At 25.9% G+C, this 26,956-nt stretch overlaps 1 protein-coding gene across 8 annotated transcripts in view; it reads right to left on the reverse strand.

Annotated features, from left to right (window-relative positions):
* Window positions 1-843: 843 nt before the first annotated feature.
* Window positions 844-26,956, reverse strand: part of LOC100205469 (helicase domino) — a 63,704-nt gene continuing 37,591 nt past the window's right edge. The window contains exons 26-45 of one of the 8 annotated variants that reach the window (XM_065807812.1): window positions 26,084-26,119; window positions 25,009-25,133; window positions 24,707-24,784; window positions 24,163-24,313; window positions 21,150-21,194; window positions 20,932-21,060; window positions 17,499-17,546; window positions 13,483-13,560; window positions 13,266-13,408; window positions 12,895-13,018; window positions 12,706-12,798; window positions 9,410-9,470; window positions 7,785-7,957; window positions 4,813-4,984; window positions 4,014-4,253; window positions 3,361-3,701; window positions 3,035-3,185; window positions 2,449-2,807; window positions 1,395-1,601; window positions 844-1,268 (exon numbers count right to left, since the gene is read on the reverse strand). In XM_065807812.1, the coding sequence (XP_065663884.1) occupies window positions 993-1,268; window positions 1,395-1,601; window positions 2,449-2,807; window positions 3,035-3,185; window positions 3,361-3,701; window positions 4,014-4,253; window positions 4,813-4,984; window positions 7,785-7,957; window positions 9,410-9,470; window positions 12,706-12,798; window positions 12,895-13,018; window positions 13,266-13,408; window positions 13,483-13,560; window positions 17,499-17,546; window positions 20,932-21,060; window positions 21,150-21,194; window positions 24,163-24,313; window positions 24,707-24,784; window positions 25,009-25,133; window positions 26,084-26,119 (3,030 nt within the window). In that variant the 3' untranslated portion in view covers window positions 844-992. Of the gene's footprint in view, window positions 1,269-1,378; window positions 1,602-2,448; window positions 2,817-3,034; window positions 3,186-3,348; window positions 3,702-4,013; window positions 4,254-4,812; window positions 4,985-7,784; window positions 7,958-9,409; window positions 9,471-12,705; window positions 12,799-12,894; window positions 13,019-13,265; window positions 13,409-13,482; window positions 13,561-17,498; window positions 17,547-20,931; window positions 21,061-21,149; window positions 21,195-24,162; window positions 24,314-24,706; window positions 24,785-25,008; window positions 25,134-26,083; window positions 26,120-26,956 lie in introns of all 8 variants that reach the window. The other 7 variants (XM_065807816.1, XM_065807811.1, XM_065807815.1 and 4 more) reach the window with 7 other exon arrangements.

Raw genomic sequence — 26,956 nt, forward strand, 5'->3', positions numbered from 1 at the left:
TTAGTTTGGTAGGTATGAACTTGTTCTAAAAATTAAACCCATCGCCTAAAAAAAAGGTGTATTAAAAAAAATGTTCCCGGGCCAAGAAAAGTGAATTTTGTAAAGCATTAGAAAATTTTATCTATTCAACTAAAACAATGACATATTAAGATAAAGAAAGATAACTTATTGAGTAATTTTCGCTGCGTTTATTTTTAATATACAATAAGTTTTAATGAAGAAATTTTAGGATTCGCGAGATATTGGAATTTATGTGTTTTTTGGACAAAATTGTAACTTTTACTTTTTATTTACGCTTCCTTTCTACTTTATAAAGAAAAATTTGAAAAAATGGCTTTTGGGGCAAGTTGGCTTGTAGCATTTTCTATGGAAAAACATTTTCTTTGTAAATTTTTTTTTACGTTTTCATTAAACAGATAAATAGTGGGTTACTGTTTTAGTGTTGTTATATGAACTAATATTTGGTACAAGCTAAAAGTAATGTTAAATTCTTGGATTAAAATTGTTGCCAAAATAAATAGTAAAAAAATTGTATAGATTTTGCACTTAATAGTACATTAATATTCATTTTTATAGTTTGCGTCAACTTGCTTCGGGCCCCATATCACAGGATAAGTTGGCGCAAACTATAAAAATGTCCGCTTTTTTTTTTCAGGCGCCAAGAAAATTTTTTAAATGAATGCAATTTAAAAATGTTACCATTACTCATACTCTTTAAGACTTTAATATTTACTAAAAATTTTGCCCTTGTGCTACAGAGCTCAAAGAGTAAAAACCGGTCTCCCATAATCAAAAATAGCTGAATAAATTTTTGATATTTAACCAAAAATAACTAGATAGCAGTTTTTATTTTTGACATTTAATCAAAAATAACTTGATAATAATTTAAATTAAACTAAATTCAAGCATATGAAATTCATTTGGTATATTCTTTTCACAACTATTTTAAACTTGAATTTTTTGTTGAAACGGCAAAATATGCCATATTGAAATTACTTGTGTTGACTACGAGTTCTTGTACGCATGCCTAAAGTTTGTTCGTCAACTTTATCTTCAACAGTCGCAGCTGTTAAATCTGTTGCTTTAACTTCATAAGTTTCTTTTTCGACAGGAACTGTTTCCGCCAAAGTTTGCTTTTCAATAACGCTCGCTTCTTTCGGCGAAAGTTGCTGAGGAACAGCAATAGGCTCAACTACAGGCGGCTCAACGACAGACGGCTTTACTTGAACTTGTACTAACTGAGCTTGACGTCGCATTTGCTGGCCTACCTATAACAAGATACGTATTCTTATAAAATATTTGCAAGTAAATAAGAATCTCAAAAAGAATTATGCATCATGTTTTTCACATTACTTTCTTGTTAACAACAAATTCTCACATTTTAGTTAGTCTACCTGCTGAGCTTGCAGTTGTATAGTAGTTCCAGCGGTTGGCGAGGCGGCGCTAGAAACAGGAGAGTTCGAGCGTGATTGCGATGCTTGTAGTTGAGCTTGTGATACAAAAGCTTTTACTTGAGATAATTGAGCGGGTGTTGCAGACAATACTTGTTGACGTTGAAGCTGTGGAGACATATGACTACCAGGTTGTAAATGCAATTGGATCTTTTAATTGATAAAAATTAGTTTAGTAAATAATTTTAGCACAATTTAAGTTATTTTATTTAACAATTTAAGATTATTTTATAACTTATGAGGATAATTGGACCTTGAATACATACAGCAATATATATATATATATATATATATATATATATATATATATATATATATATATATATATATATATATATATATATATATATATATATATATATATACATATACATATACCGATTAGATTAACCAGTCATGACACAATATAGAAATAAAACTTCATGTATTACATAAGACAAATTTTGGAAACTATTCAATTATCGACTTGCAATTAAATTTATAATGAAAAATTTGAAAACCATTAAATTACATATTGCAAAAGTCATCAACAGTAATGATAGTAATGAGAATTTTATTTGTAAAAGTAAATAATTTGCAAAAGTGACTAAAGTGTCAAGTATAGTTCTTTTTTTTTTTTTTTTTGCTAACATATTTACCATAAAAAAAGGTATTTTCGACTATGAAAAATGTTTTGTACCACTTAGCTAAGTAGCACTATACTTGGCCTAATTTTTTTAAAGAACACACTACTTTATGCTTTCCCTTCAATAACAATGAGATCATTAGATATTATCGCTAACAAGGTTATGGGAAGGTGTTAGTGGTGTGAAAGTGTTATAAGAATATGTTAGAGTTGATAAAATCCCAACCAAGGATATCCCAACCGTAACTATGAAAGTTTTAACTGTAACTCTGCGTACTGTATGTCAAAACATTCATCCCATCATACACAAATTTTAAAAACACTTTGTGATGCCTTAAAACTGGTCGTATTAATGAAAAAGAAATAAAAAACCTGTGGCGATTTTGAGGTAGCTGCTTGAGTCGTAACAACTGCTTTTAATTGTTGTTGTTGTTGCTGCTGCTGTTGTTGTTGCTGCTGTTGTTGTTGTTGCATAACTTGTTTTTGCACAGCAGCTTGAATATTTAACTGCTGCTGCTGCGCCAAAGAAGATGCTACAATAAGTTGCTGCTGTTGAGATGCAACATTAAGTTGCTGTTGGGAAACAATATTATTTGGTTGTTGCGAAGGCATAACAACATTTCCGGTCTGTAAATTCACTTGAGCCTGCATAGTTTGCATTTGCTGACCAATACGTTGTTGGTTAGATTGTTGATTAATCATTGCACGAAGTTGTATTTGCTGAGGAAGACCTAAAGTAACTAAAATGTTACATACATATAAATATCTATACATAGAACTAAAATCGTTGAAGTGTATATATATATATATATATATATATATATATATATATATATATATATATATATATATATATATATATATATATATATATATATATATATATATATATATATATATATATATATATGTAATAGGTAATAGTTGAAGTGAACAGTTCTTAGAAAATCTTAAATACCTTGAAATTGACCAGATGCTTGAGTCAATGTTGGGCGCAACAAAATTTGTTGAGAAAGGGAGGCTTGAACTGTTGTACCTTGTGGTAGTTGATGTAATTGAATCTGTTGCCCAGACGACTTTAATGCCTGTGGACTGCCACCTTGTTTAACCTGAAACGCACAAACTAATAAGTATGTTATTAGAATTTAACAGTGAAAAATTAATAATAAAAATAATAATTATTATAGTAGTATTAATAACATAATAACTGTTATAGTTATATTAATAAAAATATTAATAATAAAAAATATTTTTTTTAAAACATAAACGAACTTGAGTCATAACTATTTGAGCTTTTGTTTGTGATACCATTGCAGTGGTCACTTGTTGAGGTTGAAACTTAAGTTGCTGTTGAAGCTGTGTATGTCTCTGTTGTTGCTGGAGCTGCTGAAGTTGTTGTTGCGTCAACTTTTGACCTGCTAACATTTGTTGTATTTGTGAACTAGATGCAAGCTGGCCTCGTTGTTGCAATTGTTGAAGTTGTTGTTTTTTCAAAGCTTGTTGAAGAAGTTGCTGTTGCTGAGCTGCAGTTAATGTTTGAGTTACAATCTGTTGTGGCACAGGTCCGCGAATATCTGTTGCTGCTTTCATTGTTTGCACTGTTACAATGCCTGATACTGAGTCTTCTATCAAATTGATAAAAAACAAACAATGTAAATGATCCATTAACAGTTCAAGAAAAAGAATCAAAAAATACAAACTTAGCTTGTACTGTTGCAATCTACAATATAAACTTAGTTCGTACTGTTACAATATGCGAAAAAATTTTTTTTTTGTACTGTTATAATGCTTGATTCTGAGTCTTCTATTATGTTGATAAAAGACAACGTAAATGATCAATTAATAGTTCAAGAAAAACAGCCACAAAATATAAATTTAGTTTAAAAAAGTCAGATTTTTATAATCAGAATTATTTATTATAAATACTAATATCTAACCAGGTTGCATTCCAGTAGCTACAACAGTCAATTGCTTTGAAACTTGTGTTTGTGGTTGAAGCTGCTGTTGGACAAGTTTTAATTGTTGTTTATTTTGCTGCTGCAAACGTTGCTGTTGCTGAATCTTGAGCAACTGTTGTTGTTGTTGTTGTTGCTGTTGCTGAGCTTTTTGTCTTAATATAGCAATCTGTTGTTGGGTAAGAGCTTTCCCTTGGATAAATGGTTGTGTCGTGATCAATGCTATTTTTTTTTAAAAAACTCAGATTTAATTAAAGTAATAACTAATGTAAGTCATACTCTTAGAATTTATCGAATGCATCACTTGAATAGTAATATACAACATTGTATATATAATGTAGAGTTGAAACATTTGAACAGTTATTTAACTATTACATAGTAAGCAGAAGATAACATGGCTCAAAATGGGGTTTAGAGTTTTCAAAAAAATGCAAACCAGATATCATACTGATTTAGGGAGAAAACATAAAGGAGTGCTGCAACATTGACTGGTTTATAATACCCCAACCCAAACTCTTAGTCAATGTAATAGCACTCCCTTGGATGTTCTCCCGAAATTAGTTGATGTAGCAGTCCTTCTTTTACATGTTCACCTCAAATCAGTATGTCTGATCTGCTTTTTTTCGAAATCTCAAAACCATGTTTTGAGCCATGTTATCTTCTGCTTACCCTATTACATGACCATGTAAATGATTATGTAATAATAATGACATAATCAAATTTAACAGTAACTAATAAACTATTAATAACATTAAATAACAAGACTGGTCTATTAAATCACCTGGTGTACCCACAGACGTTGCAATAGCAGTTCCTCTTTGAACTTGAGCAACAAGAGTTGGTGCGATTATTGATGATGAGATAGTTGCAACTGTTTGAATTTTACTTACTGAAATACCAGAAACACTTTGATGACCTGATGTCAGGATTCTAGCTGCTGTGCCAATTGATGACTACAAAACAAAAAACAAAATATATCAGCTTAATATCACAAATTTTTTACCACATAACAAAATAACATAACAAATCCATTACACTTTTATAGCAACATAAAATCACTAGTTATTATAGATTATCTACTCCTAATACATAAGATACATGATAAATAAAAAAGAAATTTTAAAACTCATCACTTAAGAAATTTAATGTTATCTTTAAAATAAGACAAATTATACTTGAAAGCTTTTAAGAAGGTCACATATATTTGAAAAAATTTACTCCTCGGTTTTATAATCATAATTTATATTCAGAAGATTTAACTTTCAGTCTTTTTTTAATATTTTAGTATCAGGTTTGATTGAAAGGGCAATTCCATGTGAAAACATCAAAATTTTTTATAAAATGCAACCGTAAGTCTCAGAGATTTTAATAAGCTAAAAGTCTCAAAGATTTTAATAAGCTAAAAAATAAAATTGACTTTAGTTAACTTAATTGTTCTTTAAGTTATTGCTTACTTGCTTTTTCTGTTTTCTTGGTCATTTTGTAATATAAATATTTTATTAAATTTTTATTACTATACCAGGGCTGACGACACGGGTTTTGAAGTGGAGGGGCACCATTGTCGATTTCTAAAAAAAAGTCCCCTTTATCTAGAATTTTCTAGATAAAGGGGGGAAGGGGGCTCTTTATATTAAACAAGTTGTTTTTTTTTGGGTGGGGGTCGGCTCTGTATACTAAACAAGTTTTGACTTACTAAACTAAATTTAATGAATAATAAACAGTTTTTATTTTTATTGACCAGTGGCCAATATGGTTGAGACAATTATTGGTAAAAAATATCAATATTGAATAAAGTTGTTTACCATCACTTTCTGCATTTCATTATTTTATCACTTTCTACACTTTCTGTTGTAATTATATTTAGAGTTGTGGAGTTATAAAACTATCATGCTTTTGTCCAGATGTACTATATGAAGGAAAAAGAAAGGGGTATCTAAAAACAGGGTAGAAATTTCTATTTTTATTTCTATAAGTGAGTTAGTATTTTCTAATTTTTAAGACCTAAACCGATCTTAAAAATTAACAAATAATAATTGAAAAATTTTTTTTAAAGTTTTGAGACAAATTTTTTTTTTGGAGATTTAAGGGTTCAAAAACTAAAAGCTTTAATTTTTTTCCAATTAGTAGTCCATAAGCTTTTTTAGATTTTTAGAGCTTCTGAATACCAAAAACTAGGAAAAAGTCTTTTTGTAATCTTTTTGTGACTTTCAAACCATAGTCTCTGGGACTCTGCATCCCTGAGAAAAATTTAATAAACAGGGAGAGGGTCTTGATAAGCTCAAAACAGGGGTCTTAATAAGATCAGGGTGGGTGGGAAAATTTTATAAAAACTATTAAACATCAACTGTATATTAAGGACATAAGAGTACCACCTAATTTTTAATTTGATTTTTCATAATTCCTGTTTTATAAGTAACAAATTTAAGAAAACTTGACCATGTCGTTTGTTGTTGTTGTTGAAAATAAAACCACTGTCCAGTTCATTGTAACAACTCCAACTTAACTATTTAGGACTATTCATCTTCAAAAAAAATCAAGCTACACCCCCATTTTTGTAATTAAACTCACCCCAGTAAAACTGCAGTAAATCAAAATAATCCTTGCACAACCCTCTTTTTTGGTAATTTACAATGTTTTTTCTTCATAAACTAAATGACTGGAAAATTGAAAACAGAGGGTATAGCATTGGGACGCAATTGCTGTATTTCACATCTAGGACGTATTAGAAAATCTGCTGTAAGAAAATGCTCACTACAGATATAATGTTTTTTAGGAACAAACTCATTTCAGTGCCACTAGCCTAAAAAAGCTAAAAAAGTTTTGTTTATTTTTAAATATTTAAAGTTGTTTTATTGATTAAATTAAACTAAATTTGCTAAAGCAAGTTTTAATTTTTATTATTATAAAACATTTACTACCTGGGTTGTCTAAAAAATGAGTCCAAATAAGTATGGAGTAGCATTTTTATTTTTTACTATTCAAAAACATGACCTAAAATATCTTTTTTTTTTTTTTTTTAAACGCACTCCAAATGAAATGTAAAAAAAAAAAAAAATTAATTCATTAGAAATTCTTGGAAGTTTACACTAAGTACATACATAGTTTAATGCGCTTGTACATTACACTTAAGAAATATTCAAAACCTGTTTTAGTGAAATTTTGTTAAATGACATTTAAAGCTTAACAACACAATAGCAAAGTTTTTATTTAAAATTAAACTTATTTTTGATTGAATGTCAATTAAAAAAGTTTCTACAGCTAGAATAGTAAAAAACTTTTTCTTTTTCTGGAAAGCATCTAAATTAAAGTGGACATTTTACTAATTTTGAAAGACAGTATTTAATGGTTATAGATTTATATATTGATTACAAAATCCCAGTAAATACTTAAAGATCTTAAAAGCAAATATGCAAAACTTTTAATAAAAACTACAGCTTTATGTTATTTGAGTTTTGTTAGAAGAGCATTTATTCGTTTAAAGCGTGCTTTTAATAAAATATTATTGCAGTTGTGTAATAACACAATGTCATCCGTTAAACTGATATCTTGATACCTATATAAATTTTTTATTGATTATCACACACACACACAAAATATAAAAATATACATATAAAATCTTTTTGTATTTATTTTTTATGTTACATACATATAGAGTTCATTTATTTAGATTGTTAATCAGAGTTATTACATTGTTTTATTGCTAATACATAATTAGACTAATAACATATAATAAATGCAAAACAAAAAACGTACTGGTGTCAGCTGACCTATGGAAACAGTATTTTGATTCAGGTTTTGCATTTTGCAACTAATTGTAGCATATGATGTAGAAGTTGTGTTTAATAAAACACTAGCGCTCGAAACAACTGTTGGAACAATTAAAGTGCTGCCACCAACTAATGATGTTGAAGTAAAAACCAAATTTCCTAATAAATAATTTGAAATATATATAAGCAATCAAACTAGATAGAACTGCAACCCCTCTTTAAAAAAAAGAAAAAATCAATATACTAAGCTATTACAACAATTACATCTATCACTACAATCTACATATATTAATTTAAATATAACACTACTATGGTACATATAGTTACTACTAAATTTACCATATTCTTACCACTGAATTATATTTAGTCTAAAGATGAGGTTAAGACATGCATCCTCTGCCAACCAAAATATGTATAAAAAAAATCCATTTCACGCTATAATACCTCTTTAAAATTATAAAACTTCATTATGTAGCAAAATTGCTTTTCAGCACTAGTAAGGCGCAATAATAATATTTAATCTAACTACCACACTTCTGGTAGTATTGAGCTCAACTTGTTTCTCCCTGCAGTGACCTTACTTGTCAAGGTGTGCGCTTCAGATTTCAAGAGCTGGAAAACGGTAGTAATAACAAAAAATTTATATGGCCTTAAATGAGGTAAGAATGTAGAATGGTAGAAACATTTATTTGGTGGTAAAGTAGTTTCTAGTACTTTTAATTTAATTGTTTTTCTTATACTTCTGTTAAATAATTTTTAGCAAATTTGAAAAAAAATTCAAATAAACCTTTTAGGTTTTTTCTTTTATTTCTTCCAAAATTACACTAATTTTTTTTACTTGTGAAATAATATTTCAGACAAATATGTGTTTAAAATTGTCCAAAACTGGAAAAGCTTGCTCACTTATAATTACTGGCTATGATTTTTTCTTCCTTTTTTTTGAACATTTAGTTTAATCTTAGTATAACAATCAAGACTGATTCAAATAATGTGACAATTTTTGGCAGTTATAAACCTCATTTTCAAAACTTCGGTTCTTGCAACTCTAACTAATAAGTGTTTTAACTCAAGTCAAAAAATGTTATGAACTACTACTCTTATTGAGAAAATATTGTGAAATATAAAAATGACAGGCTACAGACAACAGTTAAAGAGCAAGAACTATTACTCCATTAGCACTCTGTTCATTCCTCAGACATTAACTGCTTGTGTGCAACTATTTGGCAAATTTATATGCTAAAATTTTATATATGAAAACAATATTTTTCAAATATATTTATGAAGGTTAAAAATAAATCCAGAAACAAACAAGAAACTAACAAAACTGAGCAGTAACTTTAGTAAATATTGCAAGGTGAGTGTAAAAGCAATAAAATATAAAAAACTAGTTTTTAAATTAAAGATTTATTTTATGAAACACTTATTTATTGAATAAAAAATATTTTACATATTTTAAAGCACAAGTTGTTAAGTGCTCTTAAAATTGACCATTAATTTGAAAAAATACAAAAAAAAACAAAAAAACAAACCTCTTTTAGTTTATCAATGGCAACAGACAAATATCAAAGACAAAAAATCAATAAATAAAAACCAATAAAAAAGGCCTTATACCTCTTATATTTCCTGAATTGGATGCAACACCAACTGCAGTTACTTTTACCAAATGACCAACCTAAATCATATTTTAAAAGAAACACCTTTCAAGTCGGTACTTTGAAAAACTACAACTTTATTGCATAACAACATTGCATAAAAATTTATAAAAGAAATATTTGAAAACCGCAATATTTTCTCAAAAAAATTAATTACTTTAAATGATATTTTTTAAAGATGATTGATAATGATTTATCCAAAATCATTAAAGTCTGCAAATTCTTATAAATTTTGTATGCACTATAAATTTTATTTTTTAACCCATTTTAAAAAAAAGGTACAATTAGACCTCACCATATCTCTAATAAAGTAGTACTCAACTTGCTCTAAGTAGCTCGTCAAAAGTTAATATTTTCAAATTAAATGTTTGGATTATGTAAAATCAAATAACAAAAAAAAGTAACCCCATCAATTGTAGCAACCATATTGAGGTAAATAAAAATTGTAACAATAAAACTCTTAAATTCTTAGCATTGTTTTGAATAGTGTCAATATAAATCTGAAAAAGTTAAAAATAAATCCCTGAATAATCCCTGAATCTTGAGATTACCACCCCCTTTCCTTCTCCCCTAGTAAAAACTGCTGCTGCAATGATGATTTTTAACCATTATTTTTTCAATCATCATTTTAATCATTTGTGTTTATCTTGTTTAGTTTTATCCGAAGATAAGGAATTGATTTAAAGGCATTTCTTTGAATACACAAATTAACCTTTAAACATAACCATGTTACTTTAGTTACATTAGGAAAACTATTTTAATTGAGAATTTAACCACGCTATTTGTTAATAATTATTGAAAATTATTCAAAGTATTTTAAACATTTATTAATCATTTTTTAGTAAATTTAATATTAGTTGTTAATGTTTTAAATAATTAGTAATTAAATGTTAAAATACTTTAAACAATTTTTAAACAATATTTACATTACATAATATATTTACATATATTAAAATCGTGTAATATTTGTAAAATTAACAAAATAGTTTATGTCTTCCATTCAAATAACTATTTGAATAAAAAACAACTTATTTTAAAAAAAACTATTATTTTAATTTTAAAATTTTGATTTAAATATTTGCAAATCTGTTCATTTAACTTTTACTAAAGGTTAATAATTTTAAAAGTGATTTTAAGGCACATTTTAAATAAAAGATAATTAAAGAAGAGATAATTACGGTAAACATAATTTAAAAAATGATATAGTTTTTTGATTAAAAAATTTTTATTTTTTATTTTAAAAATATGTTTTATTTTTTTATTCACTAATTCATAATTTAAAAAAATTATGTTTAATAAATAAGCTACATTTAACTATGAATTTTTTTAAACATTAAAGACATTAAGATCTTATTAAAACTTTTATTAAATTATTATAATCGTTATTTTTATTATTAGTCAAAAAAAATAAGGAAATGAAACAAAACTACTGAAAAAATTTATGTTTTGTTTATTCATTTTCTTCATGTAAACTAAGATAGAAAGCTAAAGATCAAAAGTTCATTCGTTCAAAATTTAAATTTGCGCGATAGTTATTAAGACTGAAATTTTTTACTTTTATTCATTTAATATCAAAAGCAGTTCACTCTTAATTGCCAACAAACTAAAGTTAATTTTACTATGAATGGATATTTTAAAATTGTTCTATCTTTCGAAAAAGTAAACTTTTCGTATATTCCATTGTTATAAAATTTCATAACAAGTTTTAAAAATTAAGTTTTGTAAAGACATTCATTTTTTTAAAACATTCAGTAACTGAAAGACGTCACATAATTTATGTGAAAAAAGCAATTGCTTTTTAAATCATTTTATTTTCCTGAAGAAAACATGAAGTAGCTAAAATAAACTGAAAATTATTTATATACTATTGCATTTAAAACTGAAATTTTTTTTTCTACTAAAAGCAAAATAAAAATAAAAAGATTTTTAATTTTTAGAAGCCCATACTGCTCCAGCGGCACTAAAACAGGTTTGGGTTCTTCCCTGTCAGAGTGATCATTTGTGATACCACTGCAGTAAACAGTGGATTTAAAGGTGGAGTAGTAGGCTTTCTTGAAATCATCCAAAAAGGATGATTTTATTTTTATTATTCCACAATATTGGATGCCATTATAAAAAGTAAATCTACATTTCTAGACATAAACTATTTTTTTATTGAAGAATTATTGACACACTCTACCCTATTTTATCCACAGTATGGCATGATGATATGAAAGTTTTATGAGATTTTAGACATTACTACAAATATTATGTGGCACAAAGACATTTTGAAAAAAATACATTTTAAGATCTCATCTGAGTAATGCTGAAACTCCAGGAACATATTAAAATTGGTTGCTTTCATTTTAATTCCAAAGTGAAAACCAATTATTTGAAACACAAGATAACAGAAACATGAATAAACATTTGATTTTTGGAAAACAATTTCCCAATATCATAAAACACATAAAATACCAACAAAAAAACACAAAAATACCAATCAAAAGTTTCCCACTCTACACTATTTATAGAACTGATATGAACTAATGATTTTTTCAAAAAATTTTGTTGGACATATAAATAACATATAATATTTGAATTAAATTTTATTAAATTATGGGGGAAACTTATAATAATAACAACAATAATAATAATGTATATAGATATAAATGCATGGTTAGATAAGCATATGCTTACTAATTTTGCCTATCTTTATAGTATACAGCTTTTACAGGAAGAAAAAAAAAATAAAACAAAGAATAATGAAAAAAAAAAAAAGATTGCTGCCTAATGCCAAACCCTCAGTCAATGTAGTGACACTGCTTTGCTGCAGCAGGCTAAAAGATAGTTAATTTATGTACTGAAGCATTTTTTTCGAAGCCCCTGGCAGCAAACTATTTCAGTGTAACATCACAGGGCTTATCTAAACACACATTTATTGCTCTATATATATATATATATACATAGATTTAAATATATATATAATTACACATATAAATATACGCATATAAACATATAATAAGTTAGGCACCTATGTATTAAACAAATTTCTATAATGCCATTTTTAAATCTAAATATGATGTAACTGAATTGATAACACAATTTTTAAAACTGGGTACAATTTCTAGTGTAAACCTATTTACAGATAAAGACAGAGAATTTAAATTGTCATACTACCTCTAGGAAGAGTACTATCCAAGGAAGAGTCCTAAGTACTGTCCTTCTAAAATAAAAGTAACAAACACAACAAAATTAAAATATACAAATAATACTAACTGTTGAAACTGAGGTTTGAGTAGTTCTAGTAGTTAATGCAATAGATGATGGTATACTTGCCATAGAAGTTTGACTCAGCTGTACCTGCTGTGCCTGTAATATAAACAAAATTTTATATATTTAAAAGATCTTGAACTAGTAAAAAGAAAAATTTCACTTTATTATTAAATTTATTAAAAAAAATCATACTGCAAGAACTCTTGCTTTTTCTTTAGCAATACGTTCAGCTCTCATACTAGCAAGATCTTTTGGATTTAACGGTTTTTCAACAGATGACACTCCATTAGAAATAAAACTTTGAATAGTGCGTGTTCTAAGTCAATGCTTAAAAAATGTCAACTTGCACAAACATAACTATGATTATAACTCATTATATATATATATATATATATATATATATATATATATATATATATATATATATATATATATATATATATATATATATATATATATATATATGGAACACAGTAAGAGAACCTAAATCCACTAAAGTAAGGGTATATAGTTTTAAAATCCACTGTAGTAAGTATATATGTTTTAAATTCTAATACACTCACGATTGTTTAATGACTGGTTTCCGTTTCAATGTTGCTTTTTTAATCTGATCAAATCTATTGTAATGCATACCAAACACACTTTTTCCATTGTCACTTGTGAACTGCGGATAAGTTTTTGGCTGAGGTTGAGGAGTGGGTGGAACCTAAACCAGAAAACAAAAAATGAAATTAAAAAAATATAAAAAACCTATTCTTAAAATAACAAATAGAAACTTGCTTTAGATAATGGCACAGGTGGTGACAATTTTTTATTTTTCTTCTGCTTTTGTTCATTTGTTTCATTTGTAATCATAAGCTATAAAACAAACAAAAAAATTATTTAAATCACACAAAAAAAAAAAAAAAAAAAAATATTTTTAGCATTTAACTAATCCTTTAAATTTTTATATTTCTTTATTATAATTAAACTTTTTAAGCATTTCATTATATATATTATACTTGCGTGATAAAGATTTAGTTTCTTCACTTAAACAAGTTCTGATGTCTAAGCTTTTCTGTTCAAGGTAATGCAAGGAAATTTCACTTTTCTCAAAAAATTTTCAAAATAAGTTGTGTTTTTTTTTCTTTTTTCCTTTGACACCAAAAAAAAAAAAAAAAAAAAAAAAAGCAACACTATTTTTGTCTTGTTTTTTTTCTTCTTAATCTTTCAAATAATAACGATTTAAATTGTCAAACAGCCATTTTAATTTTATTAAAAAATACAAAAAATCATATTTTTAAATTCAAAATTAAAGACAATTTTAAAATATATTATATAAATTCTATGCAGTAAAATATTAGGCCAGATCAAAGAATGATTAATAATGAATAATAAGATGATCTGAGTTGAAATAGGTCATGGTCTAGATTTTTTAGGCAAAAGATGTATTGATCTATTGGACATTTAATACAGATAACATTTAATACTTAAATTAGTATTAAATAATAATAACATAAAAATTTAAATATTAGGTTAGAAAAAGTAGTAAATCAAACTTAAAATACTATTATCTAAATCTAGGTATATTTTTACATATACGTAAAAATAGCATATTTTTACATATATGTAAAAATATAAAATATGCTAATTTAATAATAGTAGGGCCATTTCACTTTTTAAAGTAGTTTTAATTAGTTACTAGGCTTTTCTGAACATGAAAAGCGCATTCTCATAATGCACGCAGTCATTTGAGAAAGAGCTTCTAAGCACATAAAACTTTATACTTTTTGGAATTTACTTATTAGTTTAGAAATGTTAGATAAATTATAATAGCAATATTAAGATCATATTATAAAAAAAGTAAGTATAGAAAATAGTTTAGCAAATTATATATTACATTTTTATTAGATAAAAAGTAGAAAAGATCACTCTTTTAAAAAATTGTTTATATTTTGTTTGTATTGGCTACTCTGTTTTTATTGAGCTTATTTTTAACTTTTTAGAAAGTTAGTAGGGGTATGGAAAGTAAGTAGAGGTATGGAAAGTAAATAGGGGTATGGAAAGTAAGTCGGGCTATGGATGAGGCCTAACAATTTTTTATGCACTTTTTTGCTCTAAAAGAGCTATTCTATTACTTTATCATAAAATTGTTTATTACTACTTTTAAATTTATATATTAAAGAAAAAAAAGTTTTAAGAAGTACTAAATTAATACAATTCAATACACATTGAAATTAATTTCATACCTAGTATATTTTATTGTGTTGATCATTATTTTATTGACATTTCTGTAATGCTATTACCTATTTTTTTTCTTTTTAAAAAATTTTAGAAAAATAAAAGTTTTGAGCCAACACAGACATTTTGTTGCTTGTAAAGGTTAAATTTTGTTATGAATTGCAGTTCATTTATTTGCTTTTTTTGTTCTGTATTCTATAAGTATTTTATTTAAATTAAATGTGATCATAATTTGATATTTTATCACAAAATATGTATCTTTATGTATGAATATATGTGAATCTTTTTAAATTTTGTGATCTCGTTTTTAAATTTTTTGTTTGCACAATTCAAGTTATACATTTATAGTTATACGTTTATGGTTTGCATATATGTTTATATTATGTTCAAAGTTAAAAAGTTTTCGATAAATATGTGTATGTGGTAATGTGTGTTATACAATTGTTTTATAAATGTGTTTTTATAATAGTATGAAATGTATTTTATCTAATATGTATATGATTGTTAAATGAGGTGTTTTTATATGTTATATAAAGTTAAAAAATATTTTATTTTATAGTTAGTATATATGTTTATATTGTTCTTTCCATGTTTTCAAAGCGGTGTGACTTGGCAAGCATGTAGAGCAAGATTTGTCAATATTACCAGTCAAGGTATGTTACTGCTTTAGGTCTAGGTGTTGTCTAGCATTTATTATAACTATTCTGGAAACACATAACAGTGTTTTTTTATAATATTTGGCGTAATGTTGTTACTAATGTTGTTACCTTTGGCTTAACTTTATGTTGGTGTTTATTGTTAAAAATGATTAATAGTTAGTTTCATTATTGGAACTCACTGCTTTTAATCATTCACTAAAAGTCATTCAAGATATCATTTCGCCATATATACATTTTGTTTATAATAATAATATTTAACAAATACTACTCTGGCATCACAACAGCGTATCTCTATCAGGTACATTGATTTTCAATTCATATATGCTTTTCTTTGTATTTACTTATTTGCTACATTTTTTAATTTTAGATTTATCATATGATGCATTTATGTGGTATAGAAGAACCAATCATTGTAAATTTTTATGGATTTTTTAAAAATATTAACTAATAATTAGTCCAGTCAACATTTTCAGTTCAATGTTGCATATGTTATTTTTAAGTAGTTTCTAGGCTTTTCTAAATGCTTTCCTTTTTTAAGTGGTTTTACAAGCAAGGTCTGCAAGCGAATTTGAAATTTGAAGAAAAGTTTTTCTTAGCTTTCAAGGAGAATTGATGATGTTCTTTGTTCAATTTAATTTGTTTAAATAGAGTAGTTTTAATAAATAAATGTTTGTTTGTTCTTGGTTTTTACTTATTTGTTTTCAGATTCTTAAGAACTAGGCAACTTAGCTAAGCAAGTTTTGTTTTATTTTTAGTGCAATTGGAAAGAGCTGAAGTGCTTTTTAGTCCCTTCAAATCAATTGTTATATATTTTTTTTAAATAGAAGGGTTAATATTAACAAAGATATTTAGACAGCAGAACTGTTACTGATTTGAGTAAGTTTAATATTATGTTTTATTTTATATTGGATTTATTTTATATTAGATATATATTTTATGTATTTAACATGGAAAACTGACTGTAATTTGTTGACACGTAAGTTTATATACATACGCATGATGAAATTAATCGCAGTTGAAATGTAAGAAATGCTGCTAGACAAGCAGAAATCTTACTTGCCAGAATTCGGTGTCATAATTTCAAACATTATTATGTTGTTCCTTTTTTTTTTTAGTTGCCTTTGTCATCACTTGATTATTTTGCTTACTTGTTTAACTATATTTGTCCCTTAATTGTTTAAATATTGTAGTAAATAAAATCTTTTTAGTTAATAAAATTATTAATGCTATTATTATTATTATTATTATTATTATTATTATTATTATTAAGTTGTGGTGTTATAATTATTATGTTGTGGTGTTATTTGCCAATGTTATTGTGTTGTGTTGTTTAGCCTTATTATAATCTTTTCTTTTTTAATGATTCTGGTAACACATGTTAATGTGTGCCTAATAATACTTTATGCTATGCGCTATTGTTACTGTCTTTTGTGTTGATAGAACTAGGCTGATATACTAATTATCCTAATTCTGCTAACAATAAAATGCAAATAATACTTTTGTAATTGAAACTTGTTAATTTTTTTTAATTTCTTTTTTTAGGTATTGACAGGCTTCACTTGACTTTTCTGGTACCTGCTGTGTTGAGACAGATTTTAAAAAGAACTTAACTGATGTTAATGCAGTCTTTTTATGTCTTTAACTATAAGCAATGGCATTGTTGTTAGGGAATCAGACTTAAAAATATTATTTATTGATAAATTTGTATTTAATTTTATTTTTTAGATAGTATATCAAGTTATTAATGTGTTATTAATGTGTTTTTATTGTTATTAATGATTTAATTACTAATAACCCATATTACGGGTTGCTTACTGCTAGTAATTTATTATTAGTTAATTAGAATCAACTATTAATAAGTTATAGAATTTTAATGTTCATTTAAAAAAGTAATTAGAAAATAAAAATTCCATTTACTTTTCCTTCTTCTCTTGGAACAATTACATTCTGATAACGATCTCGGCACTAAAAATAAAAAACAGCTTACTACAAATATTTTTATTAAACTTTTTCAGTACTCTTTATTACATGTGTGTATCTGTGCATGTATGTTGATATATATATATATATATATATATATATATATATATATATATATATATATATATATATATATAAATCAGCAGCTAGAGCAGGTCCTATAACATTTACACTGAGATTTCGGACCTTGTCTAAAAGAAGGAGTCTCATAAAAAAAACTAGCTTAAATATGACAAAACTCCATACAACAATGAATAAGAGATTTATAGAGATCAATAATGGAATCAGAAGTAAAAAAATTGCGAGCATGATAAAGAAGGCATTCTTAGTAGATGAGTAATTTATGTCAATTGACAGAGAAAATTTTTAAAATGTCACCATATATCTCAGATTTGGCTAATTTTTATACAGTTGATATTACTTAGTAAAATAAGAACTTCTGTAAAATGTTAGCATCTAGTTCCAAGAAGATCCTGAAATATAACCATTTTACTTTTAGCAGTTTTTTTCTTTAATGATAGCTCACCTTCCCAAGGCCAAGAAGTTTACTACAGTCGAGGAGGCTACTTTAGTTGAGGTTACAGCCCTCTCTCAACTCAATAATTTTGAAACAAGAGTCCCTACGAATAAGGTTGCTGCGCAAAGAAACAATTTAAGCCCAGTACTACCAGGGATGTGGTGAGGAGCGAACTCAATTAAAATGCACTTGCAAAGATCTGATAGCAAAAGTTGTTTGCGATGTGACAAGTAACGAGTGCATGGTTCATCGATGTCCAAACTGTTCAGGTATAATTTCTTTAAACAAGTTTTTGGATGCACAACTAATTGACAATGATGAGAAGGCACCATTTAATCAGTGGCAGAAAAATAACTGAATACAAATTGATGTTATCAGAGGCAATAAACAAGTTAACAGCTCATTTCTACATTGTCATGTCAAGTAAAGCAAGATACCTAAGGCAACAAAAGGAAAAATCGGCAAAAGACTGCAGTATTGTTTTAAATGACTTTGCAGAAAACTACACATTTGTGATTCAAGGTCCAAAGTTACTATTGGTGCCAAAGTCAATGCACATTACACACAGTTGCCCTATATTTATTAAACAAAAATGACCAGATTAAAGAAAAATCATTTTGTCTTATGTTAGAAAATAATGAGCACGACTCTGGTTTTGTGTATGAAGTTCAGACAAAAATAATTAATTATTTAAAATAATACAATCCCATTTCAATTATTCTTTTTCAGATGGTTGTGCTGTAATGATGTAATGCTGTAATGATGTAATGCTGCACATTATAAAAACTATAAAAATCTTTGCAAAATCTCCATAAAGATGATTTTTACATTGATGCAGAGTGGACATTTTTAGCTATGAGTCATGGTAAGACACCATGTGATGGTATTGGTGGCACTGTAAAACAATTAACTGCAAATGCAAGTCTGCAAAGGCCCCACAAATGACCAGATATTGAACTGTAATAAAATGTTTGACTACTGTACAAGCATTATAAAAGAAATTATTATTTCAAGATTGAAAAAGAAATACTGACAGAATTGCACAACACTTTGAAAACAGGTTTTTTGGAAAGAAGAATAATTCCTGGAACTAGGAGTGATCATCAATTTAACCCAGAATATATAGATACTATTAGTTTTAAACAAACAAGTGGAGAAAATAACAACACAAATTTTTTCATTTTCTGTTATTAAAAGAGCTCAACCTCATCAGCAAATCAACACCAATACATTGAAATTATGCTTGTAATATTTATTCTGTGTAAATATGATAAATTTCATTAGATTGGTATGATAAATGAAATTGACAATATTGAGAAAGATGTTATGGTAATGTTTAAATACTCCCACATTCCTTTTCTTGCTATCTAGAATAGATGAAGGTTGGGTTTCAATTACCAACATAATTTGTATCATTAATGCACCTGTAATAACAACTGGACATATGTATACTTTGACCATTGATGCAAAGCAAATCTTAACACAATCTTGACACATTATTTTTTTGTATTTTATTTTGTAAATAATTTAAAAAAATGGAACAAATATAAATCAAATATGAAATAGAAAAAATCAATTTGACATTCGATTAATATTTGAAATTGAAGATATCGACAATGTTTTCAAAGTTATCTTTACTTTGTTAAAAATGAAAAAAACTACTCAAATGCTGAAAGTTTCAGAGCTCCAGTTAGTCTGGAAGGTAGTAAAAATTCATCACAAGATTCTGCTACAAAACAGTAGGGTACATGCCTTAGCCCCCTTCAGGTGTCTTGGGGCCTGAAAAATTTTTAATATACACGTTCATTGGAACAACACAAATGCTGAAAATTTTAGAGCTCTAACTAGTCTGGAAGGAAGTGAAAAATCAATCACAATATTCTGCTACAAACAAGCGGGGACCGCGCCTCGTAACATATGTATGGAAATCAATATACTTGCATATAAAAATCCTCACATTTTCTGAAATGCAAATGAATATAGAATGTGTAAAAATTTTTTAAGGCTACATGGGTTTCTCGAGCATTAAAAACAGGTATATAAAAAGTGCCTTAATTTATTTAAATTGGTAATTACAGGTACTTGATAATCATTTTATTGGATTTTTCACCCCTGAAAAAAGTTAGATACAAATTTTTAAGTAAAAAGATCAAATATTTTTAGTTATGTGACTTGAAACCTCTAAATAAACGTCAAAATTCTGAGGGACAGGAGGGACCTGCCAATCTCTGCTAAAAGTAAAATGGTCATATTTCAGGATCTTCTTGGAGCTAGAGGCTAAGTAGTCTATACTAAGTACTTGCAACTGTATAAAAATCAGTAAAATCTGAGATGTATGGTTACATTGTCTGGGTCAATTGATATGGAAGATGCTAACTTTGACTTTGATTTGTTATTGACAAAACTAAATAGAAAATTTTTTTTTAAAAGTTGAAATAAAAAAAGGAAGAAAAATTCAAAAAGAAACTTGTTTTCTTCAATCATCAAGCCTAACATAAAATTTTACCCAGCTGTGTATAAACCTGCTATTTCTTTGAACATTGCTGACTGAAATGAATATCTTTCAAAAAAGTGAGTCAACAGGAGACTAAAAATCTCCATAGTATATTGTTGCCACATTCCAATTTGGAAAGTGGAAGGAAGTGGTCATAGAAATAGATTTTAAGTTAAAGGAACACATTTTATAAACCAAATTTTATGTTACCAATTTAATTCAAAGGTTTAAATTTTTAATTTCAACTATGTTTTTATAAGTTTTATATTCTCAATAAATAAAAATCATAATAAAAATCTCTAAATTTGTCAATGAAAAAAATCAGAAATTAATTTTGATTTAGATAAAAATTTATAAACCTGTCTGGAGGAGCGATATAAATTATTTGTACAATTCACCAAATCTGCAGCCAATTCCCAGTTTACAGATCGACTCTGTATAATCTCATTTGTTATTCCAACAGGAAGCTCTGACAATATATTAACTGTCTAAAAAAAAAAAGGAATCTATAAATTAAGGCAAATAAAAACTTGATTAAACATTGTCAAACTTTTAAAAAACTAAATAACAATTCTGCCTGTAGTAATGTCCAATCTTCATTAATTAACCAATCAGGTCCACGCTAAAAAAAAAAATACCATTAAAAAGTATATTTACAGATACAAAAATATTAACTTAAAACTTGCATAAATTGGGTTAATTAAGTTATAAAGTCGGAATGGAACAATAAAATGAATATGAAATTTTGTCACATTTTGACTATGGTTAAACTATCCTTTAAAATAAAATTATTTAAAAAAATATATACTGTAAAATATTTAGGTTTTTTTGTAGCACACAAAAGTAATTATATTTGTTAGAGAGAGCTATTTCTCTACAATTAACTAATGTCAGTAACAAATTCTCTTTATGTTATGTTTTTTCATTAACTTGGTTTTCTCAAAAGAATGTAAAAAAATATACTTGAAAAACCCTGTAAAAAAAAACACACTTAACATTATTTAAAAATAATAACTAATACATTAATTCTGTTTGACTTTTTTATTTTATTAATTTATATTTCCTACCATTTCATTAACTTATTTGTTAGTTTGACAGTTTCCTATTCAAGGTTGCATAAAAATGATTATTACTAAATTATAAATAAAATATTATATTTTAAAATATAAAAATTGCAAGGTGTTGTAAGTGTTAAGATAATTTCTAATCTAAATAATCATTTTATTTAGTTATTAGATTTAATATTCAATAAATAAATTTTAATGACCACTAGTAGTAATAAAGTAGTCTGCGGTCACACTGTTAATAAAAATAATAAATAAATTTGTTGTTTATAATTTAAATTTTTGTTTATTACTTAGACATGCAACTCTAGACATGCTGATCGGTCAAAACAAATGGTGGCAGTTTTAACAAGATATAGCACTTGCCCACACAGATTGCACGGTCAAAGCACTTATGAAAGAAGTAGATTTACTGCCTGTGTTAACTTAATCACCAAAATTTAAACCCAAACAATCAATTGGCCAAGATCCAAACAATATTCATAAATAACCTAGAACTAGATACCATTTTGCTATCTTTGATAATTTAAATAAAATTTATTAATTTATTAAACAATCATTAGGTTATCTTATGTAAAAGTGTTTTTTGTAACTTTAAATTATTTATTTCAAACATAATTAAAAAAAAACTTTCATTTCAAGTTTGATTTTTTTGAGGTTTATTATAGTTCTTTATATTTTTTTCTTGAGAAATTCTTATCTATTTTTTATTTATTTTTTCCTAGTTTAGCTTAGTGTTTCTAGCGCATTTCAGATATCTTTAAATTGACAAAACATTTAAACAGCTGTGGTCAAATTGTCAAAAATATATACATATATGCATCGTCAAAGTGCAATTGCATGCCATTTCAGTCCGAGCTTACAAATGGATTGAAATGGAAGCAGATCTGAATTTGTGGGAGGATAAAGATGAATATAAACAGGCTGCAGAAACAGTTAAGTTTTCTAAAGTTGTCAATGACCATGTTGAATATGAAGTGGCATTCATTAAAGAATATAGTGGGATTTAACCCACAATTTAATACAATTAGAATTCTAAACAAGAAACTAAACAATGGATTTATTATTAATGAATTCAAAAATAAATTAGGTCTCGTTTAACACAAAAAATGTTATGTTTTTGTATTTTATAAGCTCCACCCTATTTAAATTACATTAGGACAATTATATTCCTTAATCAATGAATTTTCATAACTTTGAAGTCACTTGAGCTACCCCTAAACATAGGAGTTTTTATATCAAAATAAATTGTTTTATCAAGATTTCATTTCTAAGAGTAAAATTAACATTGCAGTTCTGCATAGTTTTTTTTTATTATTGTTATAAAAATACGCAATTTAACCATAGAAAACTTTTTAAACAATTTAACTAACACACACAACCTTAATTTTCCTCTACATTAGTGTTAGGTGTCTTAAATTAGTAAATTATTTTAAAATATTTTTATTAACAATTTTCAAATTAATTTTTCCAATTAACTACTTAATATGATCTTGAAACTTTTTATAGCTTAAAAAAATTATATAAATAATACTATGTTCAAATTCAATTTTACTTTTCACTTATGTTTTATTTTTTATAATAATTCTTTTTAGCAAGTTATAATAAAGATTTTCTAAAAAAAGACTTTATTGATGTCAAAAGAATGACTTAAAAAAATAAATAAATGGAAATTCCAAACTTTTAATTTAACTTTGATAACTCTATTTTTATTAGTCAAAGATAAGTTGCTAAAGTGCAGACCAGACTTAAAAAATAATAAAATAAAAAATCAGTTTGCTTCGCATGAAACAATATGGCATTAAAAAAGATAAAAGTTTTTTGTTAATATCTTGATAAATAATTTGTTTTGGTAAGTTATAATGTTTAATCATAAAATAAGATTTATGATAGGAGCACAACCTATCTCTGCACTAGGGGATCCATTTAATGCTTTGATGATTTGTTTAAATAATTGCTTTTTATTATAATTCTTATTTTTCTAAGTTTTGTTATTTTAAAACTTACTGCACTCATTTAGGTTTACAAACAATAATAAAAAACGTTTTTAAGTTATCAGTTTAAAAAACTACTAGAAACACTACTTTCTAAAACTCTAGATTTCACAATATAGATTATGATGTATATACAATATTAGATTATGATTTCACAATATATGTAAACTTTCTAAAACTCTAGATTTCACAATATAGATTATGATGTATATACAATATTAGATTATGATTTCACAATATATGTAAACTTTCTAAAACTCTAGATTTCACAATATAGATTATGATGTAAAAAGTGATACAAAACGAAAAATATTATGGTACATCTAAAATTCAAGAATCCACTATGTACACAAATTAAATATAAAAAATGATGAAAATAAATGATAAAAAATAATGAAAATAAATGATATAAAAAATGATGAAAATAAATTATATAAAAAATGATGATTATAAATGATATAAAAAATGATGAAAATAAATCATATAAAGAAAGATGAAAATAAATCATATAAAGATGATGAAAATAATTTACTTGAGAATAATCTGGACGTGCTACTGATGATGATTGTGCTGATGCCATGGCTTTTTGTTTTAATTTCTGAGATTTCTTAAATTTACTTTTACTGCTTAGTAGCTCTAATGCTTTCTTATCAAATATCGATCTTGGCTTTGATATTCGATTTCTTAAAAAAACATGACAAAACTATTGTTTAACATAAGATAAACCATGAACTATCTTTAACACTAAAAAAAAAAGAAAAAGATAAACCACCTATAACACAAAACAAACCATCTTACGTTATAATTACTCCATCATCTTACAAAATATCTTACATATTACAATGATTAAACTTACATATAACTATAATTATATGCATCTTAAAAAAACATTCAATATTAAAAATACCTTTTTTGTAAATAAAAAAAACAACCCAAGTAATGTGTTCAAGGTTTTTTTTTAACAGCAAAAACTTTTAAAAACTTTCCACATTAAACATACCTTTTTTTTAAAAACATTAGGCATACCTTTTTTTTTAACATTAAACATACCTTTATTTTTTAAACATTAAACATACCTTTTTTTTTTAAAACAACCTAAATAATGTGTTCGAGAAGTGTTTCGTTTTACAGCATAAATATCTACCCCATTTTTTCTAAATAAAAAAAAGTTAAAGTTACTTTATAAGTTGTATAAAAATTGTGTTTTATACTACTGCAAAATCATTTATAATTTTATCAAACTGAATTTAAAAGCAACATAAAATATATGAAAACAACATAATTACATAACTGTCATAATTTACATAACTAAAGGTTGTTTTATTTTTTTGCATTATTTATAAGCACAAATCAGTATATTTTATTTAAAAAAAATTACTTTAAAAAATGAGTTGGAGGTAAATAGTTTTCAGGTATTGTTTCAGCTTCATATAAGAAATTTAAGCATGGATCTGAAACCTCCTCAATATGATTATCCTCTGGAGGAGTCGGTGGCACCCACATCTAAATTAATATAATCTATCATACCAGCTTATCAACTTGATTATAGAAACTTTATTGTCTATTACAAAATCAATTAACTAAAATAATATTATTGTCACCATAGTATATAAAATATTTTCATAAATAACTTCTTCCTTCATTAAAAAAAAATTCCAATGCTATTTTTACTGGTATTATTATATTCAAAGGGATCCCAACATGTTGTGTTCAAATTAAAAAGAATGATAAAAAGAAAAATGTTTGAGCTAAATTTTTTTTGATTAAACTAAAAGAATAACATACCAAGAATAACATACCAAGAAAAACTAACTTTTTTTGTTTTAGTCGAAGCTTGCTTTTTTTGTTTCATTGTTGGCCAAATAGTCTTCGTAATATATATGCCACATTTTATCCTATGAGTTTTAGTAACTGACGTCATTAATTTTTTTGTTAGCCATCAATTTTTAAAAGAAACATAAAAATCAATGATGTCATGTACTTCAACTCTTAGAAATAAAACATGCTTGAATAAATTATAAAGTCTGTAGATTGCAGCATGAAGACTATTTGACCTACAACAAAAACGGAGAAAGCGAGCTTCGACTAAAAAAAAGTTAGTTTTTCTTGGTATGCCATTTATTCTTTTGTTTTAATCAATAAAATTTAGCCAAAGCATTTTTTTAAATCTTTCTCTTTAATATGAACACAACATGTCTCTGAGGTTTGTGATCCCTTTAATATGTTATACTATATTATTGCATGCATTAGTAACAATTTATTAGGTTCTTTACAAAATAATAAAAACTAAAGCTTTCCTATAATACTTAAATTTTTAACATTTTTTTTTATTTACAAAAACTGTTACTATTTTCCTTTATAGTGAATATTTAAATTATACATATATCTACATTAAAACTATAAACCGTTTTTCTTTTTAATTAAGAATATATCAGCTACCAAAATAAACATACTGGCATGGGTGATCCTGTGTATTCATCAATGTATTCCTTTAAAAAAATAATTTTATAATTAATATTAAAATAAATATTTTAAATATTTAATGTGTATTTTTATAATACATACACAAAAAGCAAAAAATATACATATAAAGATATAAATTTAAAAAACATTAACTTTTTTTTGTGAGAAATATACCTTTTTTTAATAACCATTTTTATATTTTATTCAGCTCTTTATTCGCTTATTTTTAAGTAAATATATAAAAAGTTGAAAATTAGCCATGATAATGGTAATTTTAATGAAATTAGCCATAATAATGGCACTTAGTCATGGGGAAGGCAAGTCACTTATAATAAAGCTAATTAGCTAACTTATATAGGATAAAGCTGATAAAACTTCTTATTTAATTGGGGTTAGTCACAATTAATAGTATTTAATATCTGTAATATTAAATACTATTAATTGTAATTTAAAATCATAATAAAATACATGGTCCTGATCAAAAAACAGCTTAACCAAATATTAAATCCAGTAATAACATAAATTCAGTAAATCAACGTTTTCAAGACATATTTAGCTTTAAAAATTACCATATTATGGAAACTGATCAAACCGTTAAAAAAAGTCATAATTTTGATCAGGCTATTTTTGGTACTTTTTCTTTTTTTAATGAGGTAGGACTTTCTTTTTTTAAACAGGCAAAGAGACACATACGAGACACATGAGACACATACCCACTTATTAATCTTATTATAAAAATATTATTTTCAAGTCAAAAGTTTAAATTTTAAACTTTTATGTTAAAAAATTTTCAGAAATATTTTTTAGTTATAAAGTTCAAAGATACGTTAAAAAATCATTTATAATGTATCTATGAACTTTTT

The sequence above is a fragment of the Hydra vulgaris genome, chromosome 10 (assembly GCF_038396675.1).
Source record: "Hydra vulgaris chromosome 10, alternate assembly HydraT2T_AEP".
In the NCBI taxonomy this organism is placed as follows: Eukaryota; Metazoa; Cnidaria; class Hydrozoa; order Anthoathecata; family Hydridae; genus Hydra; species Hydra vulgaris.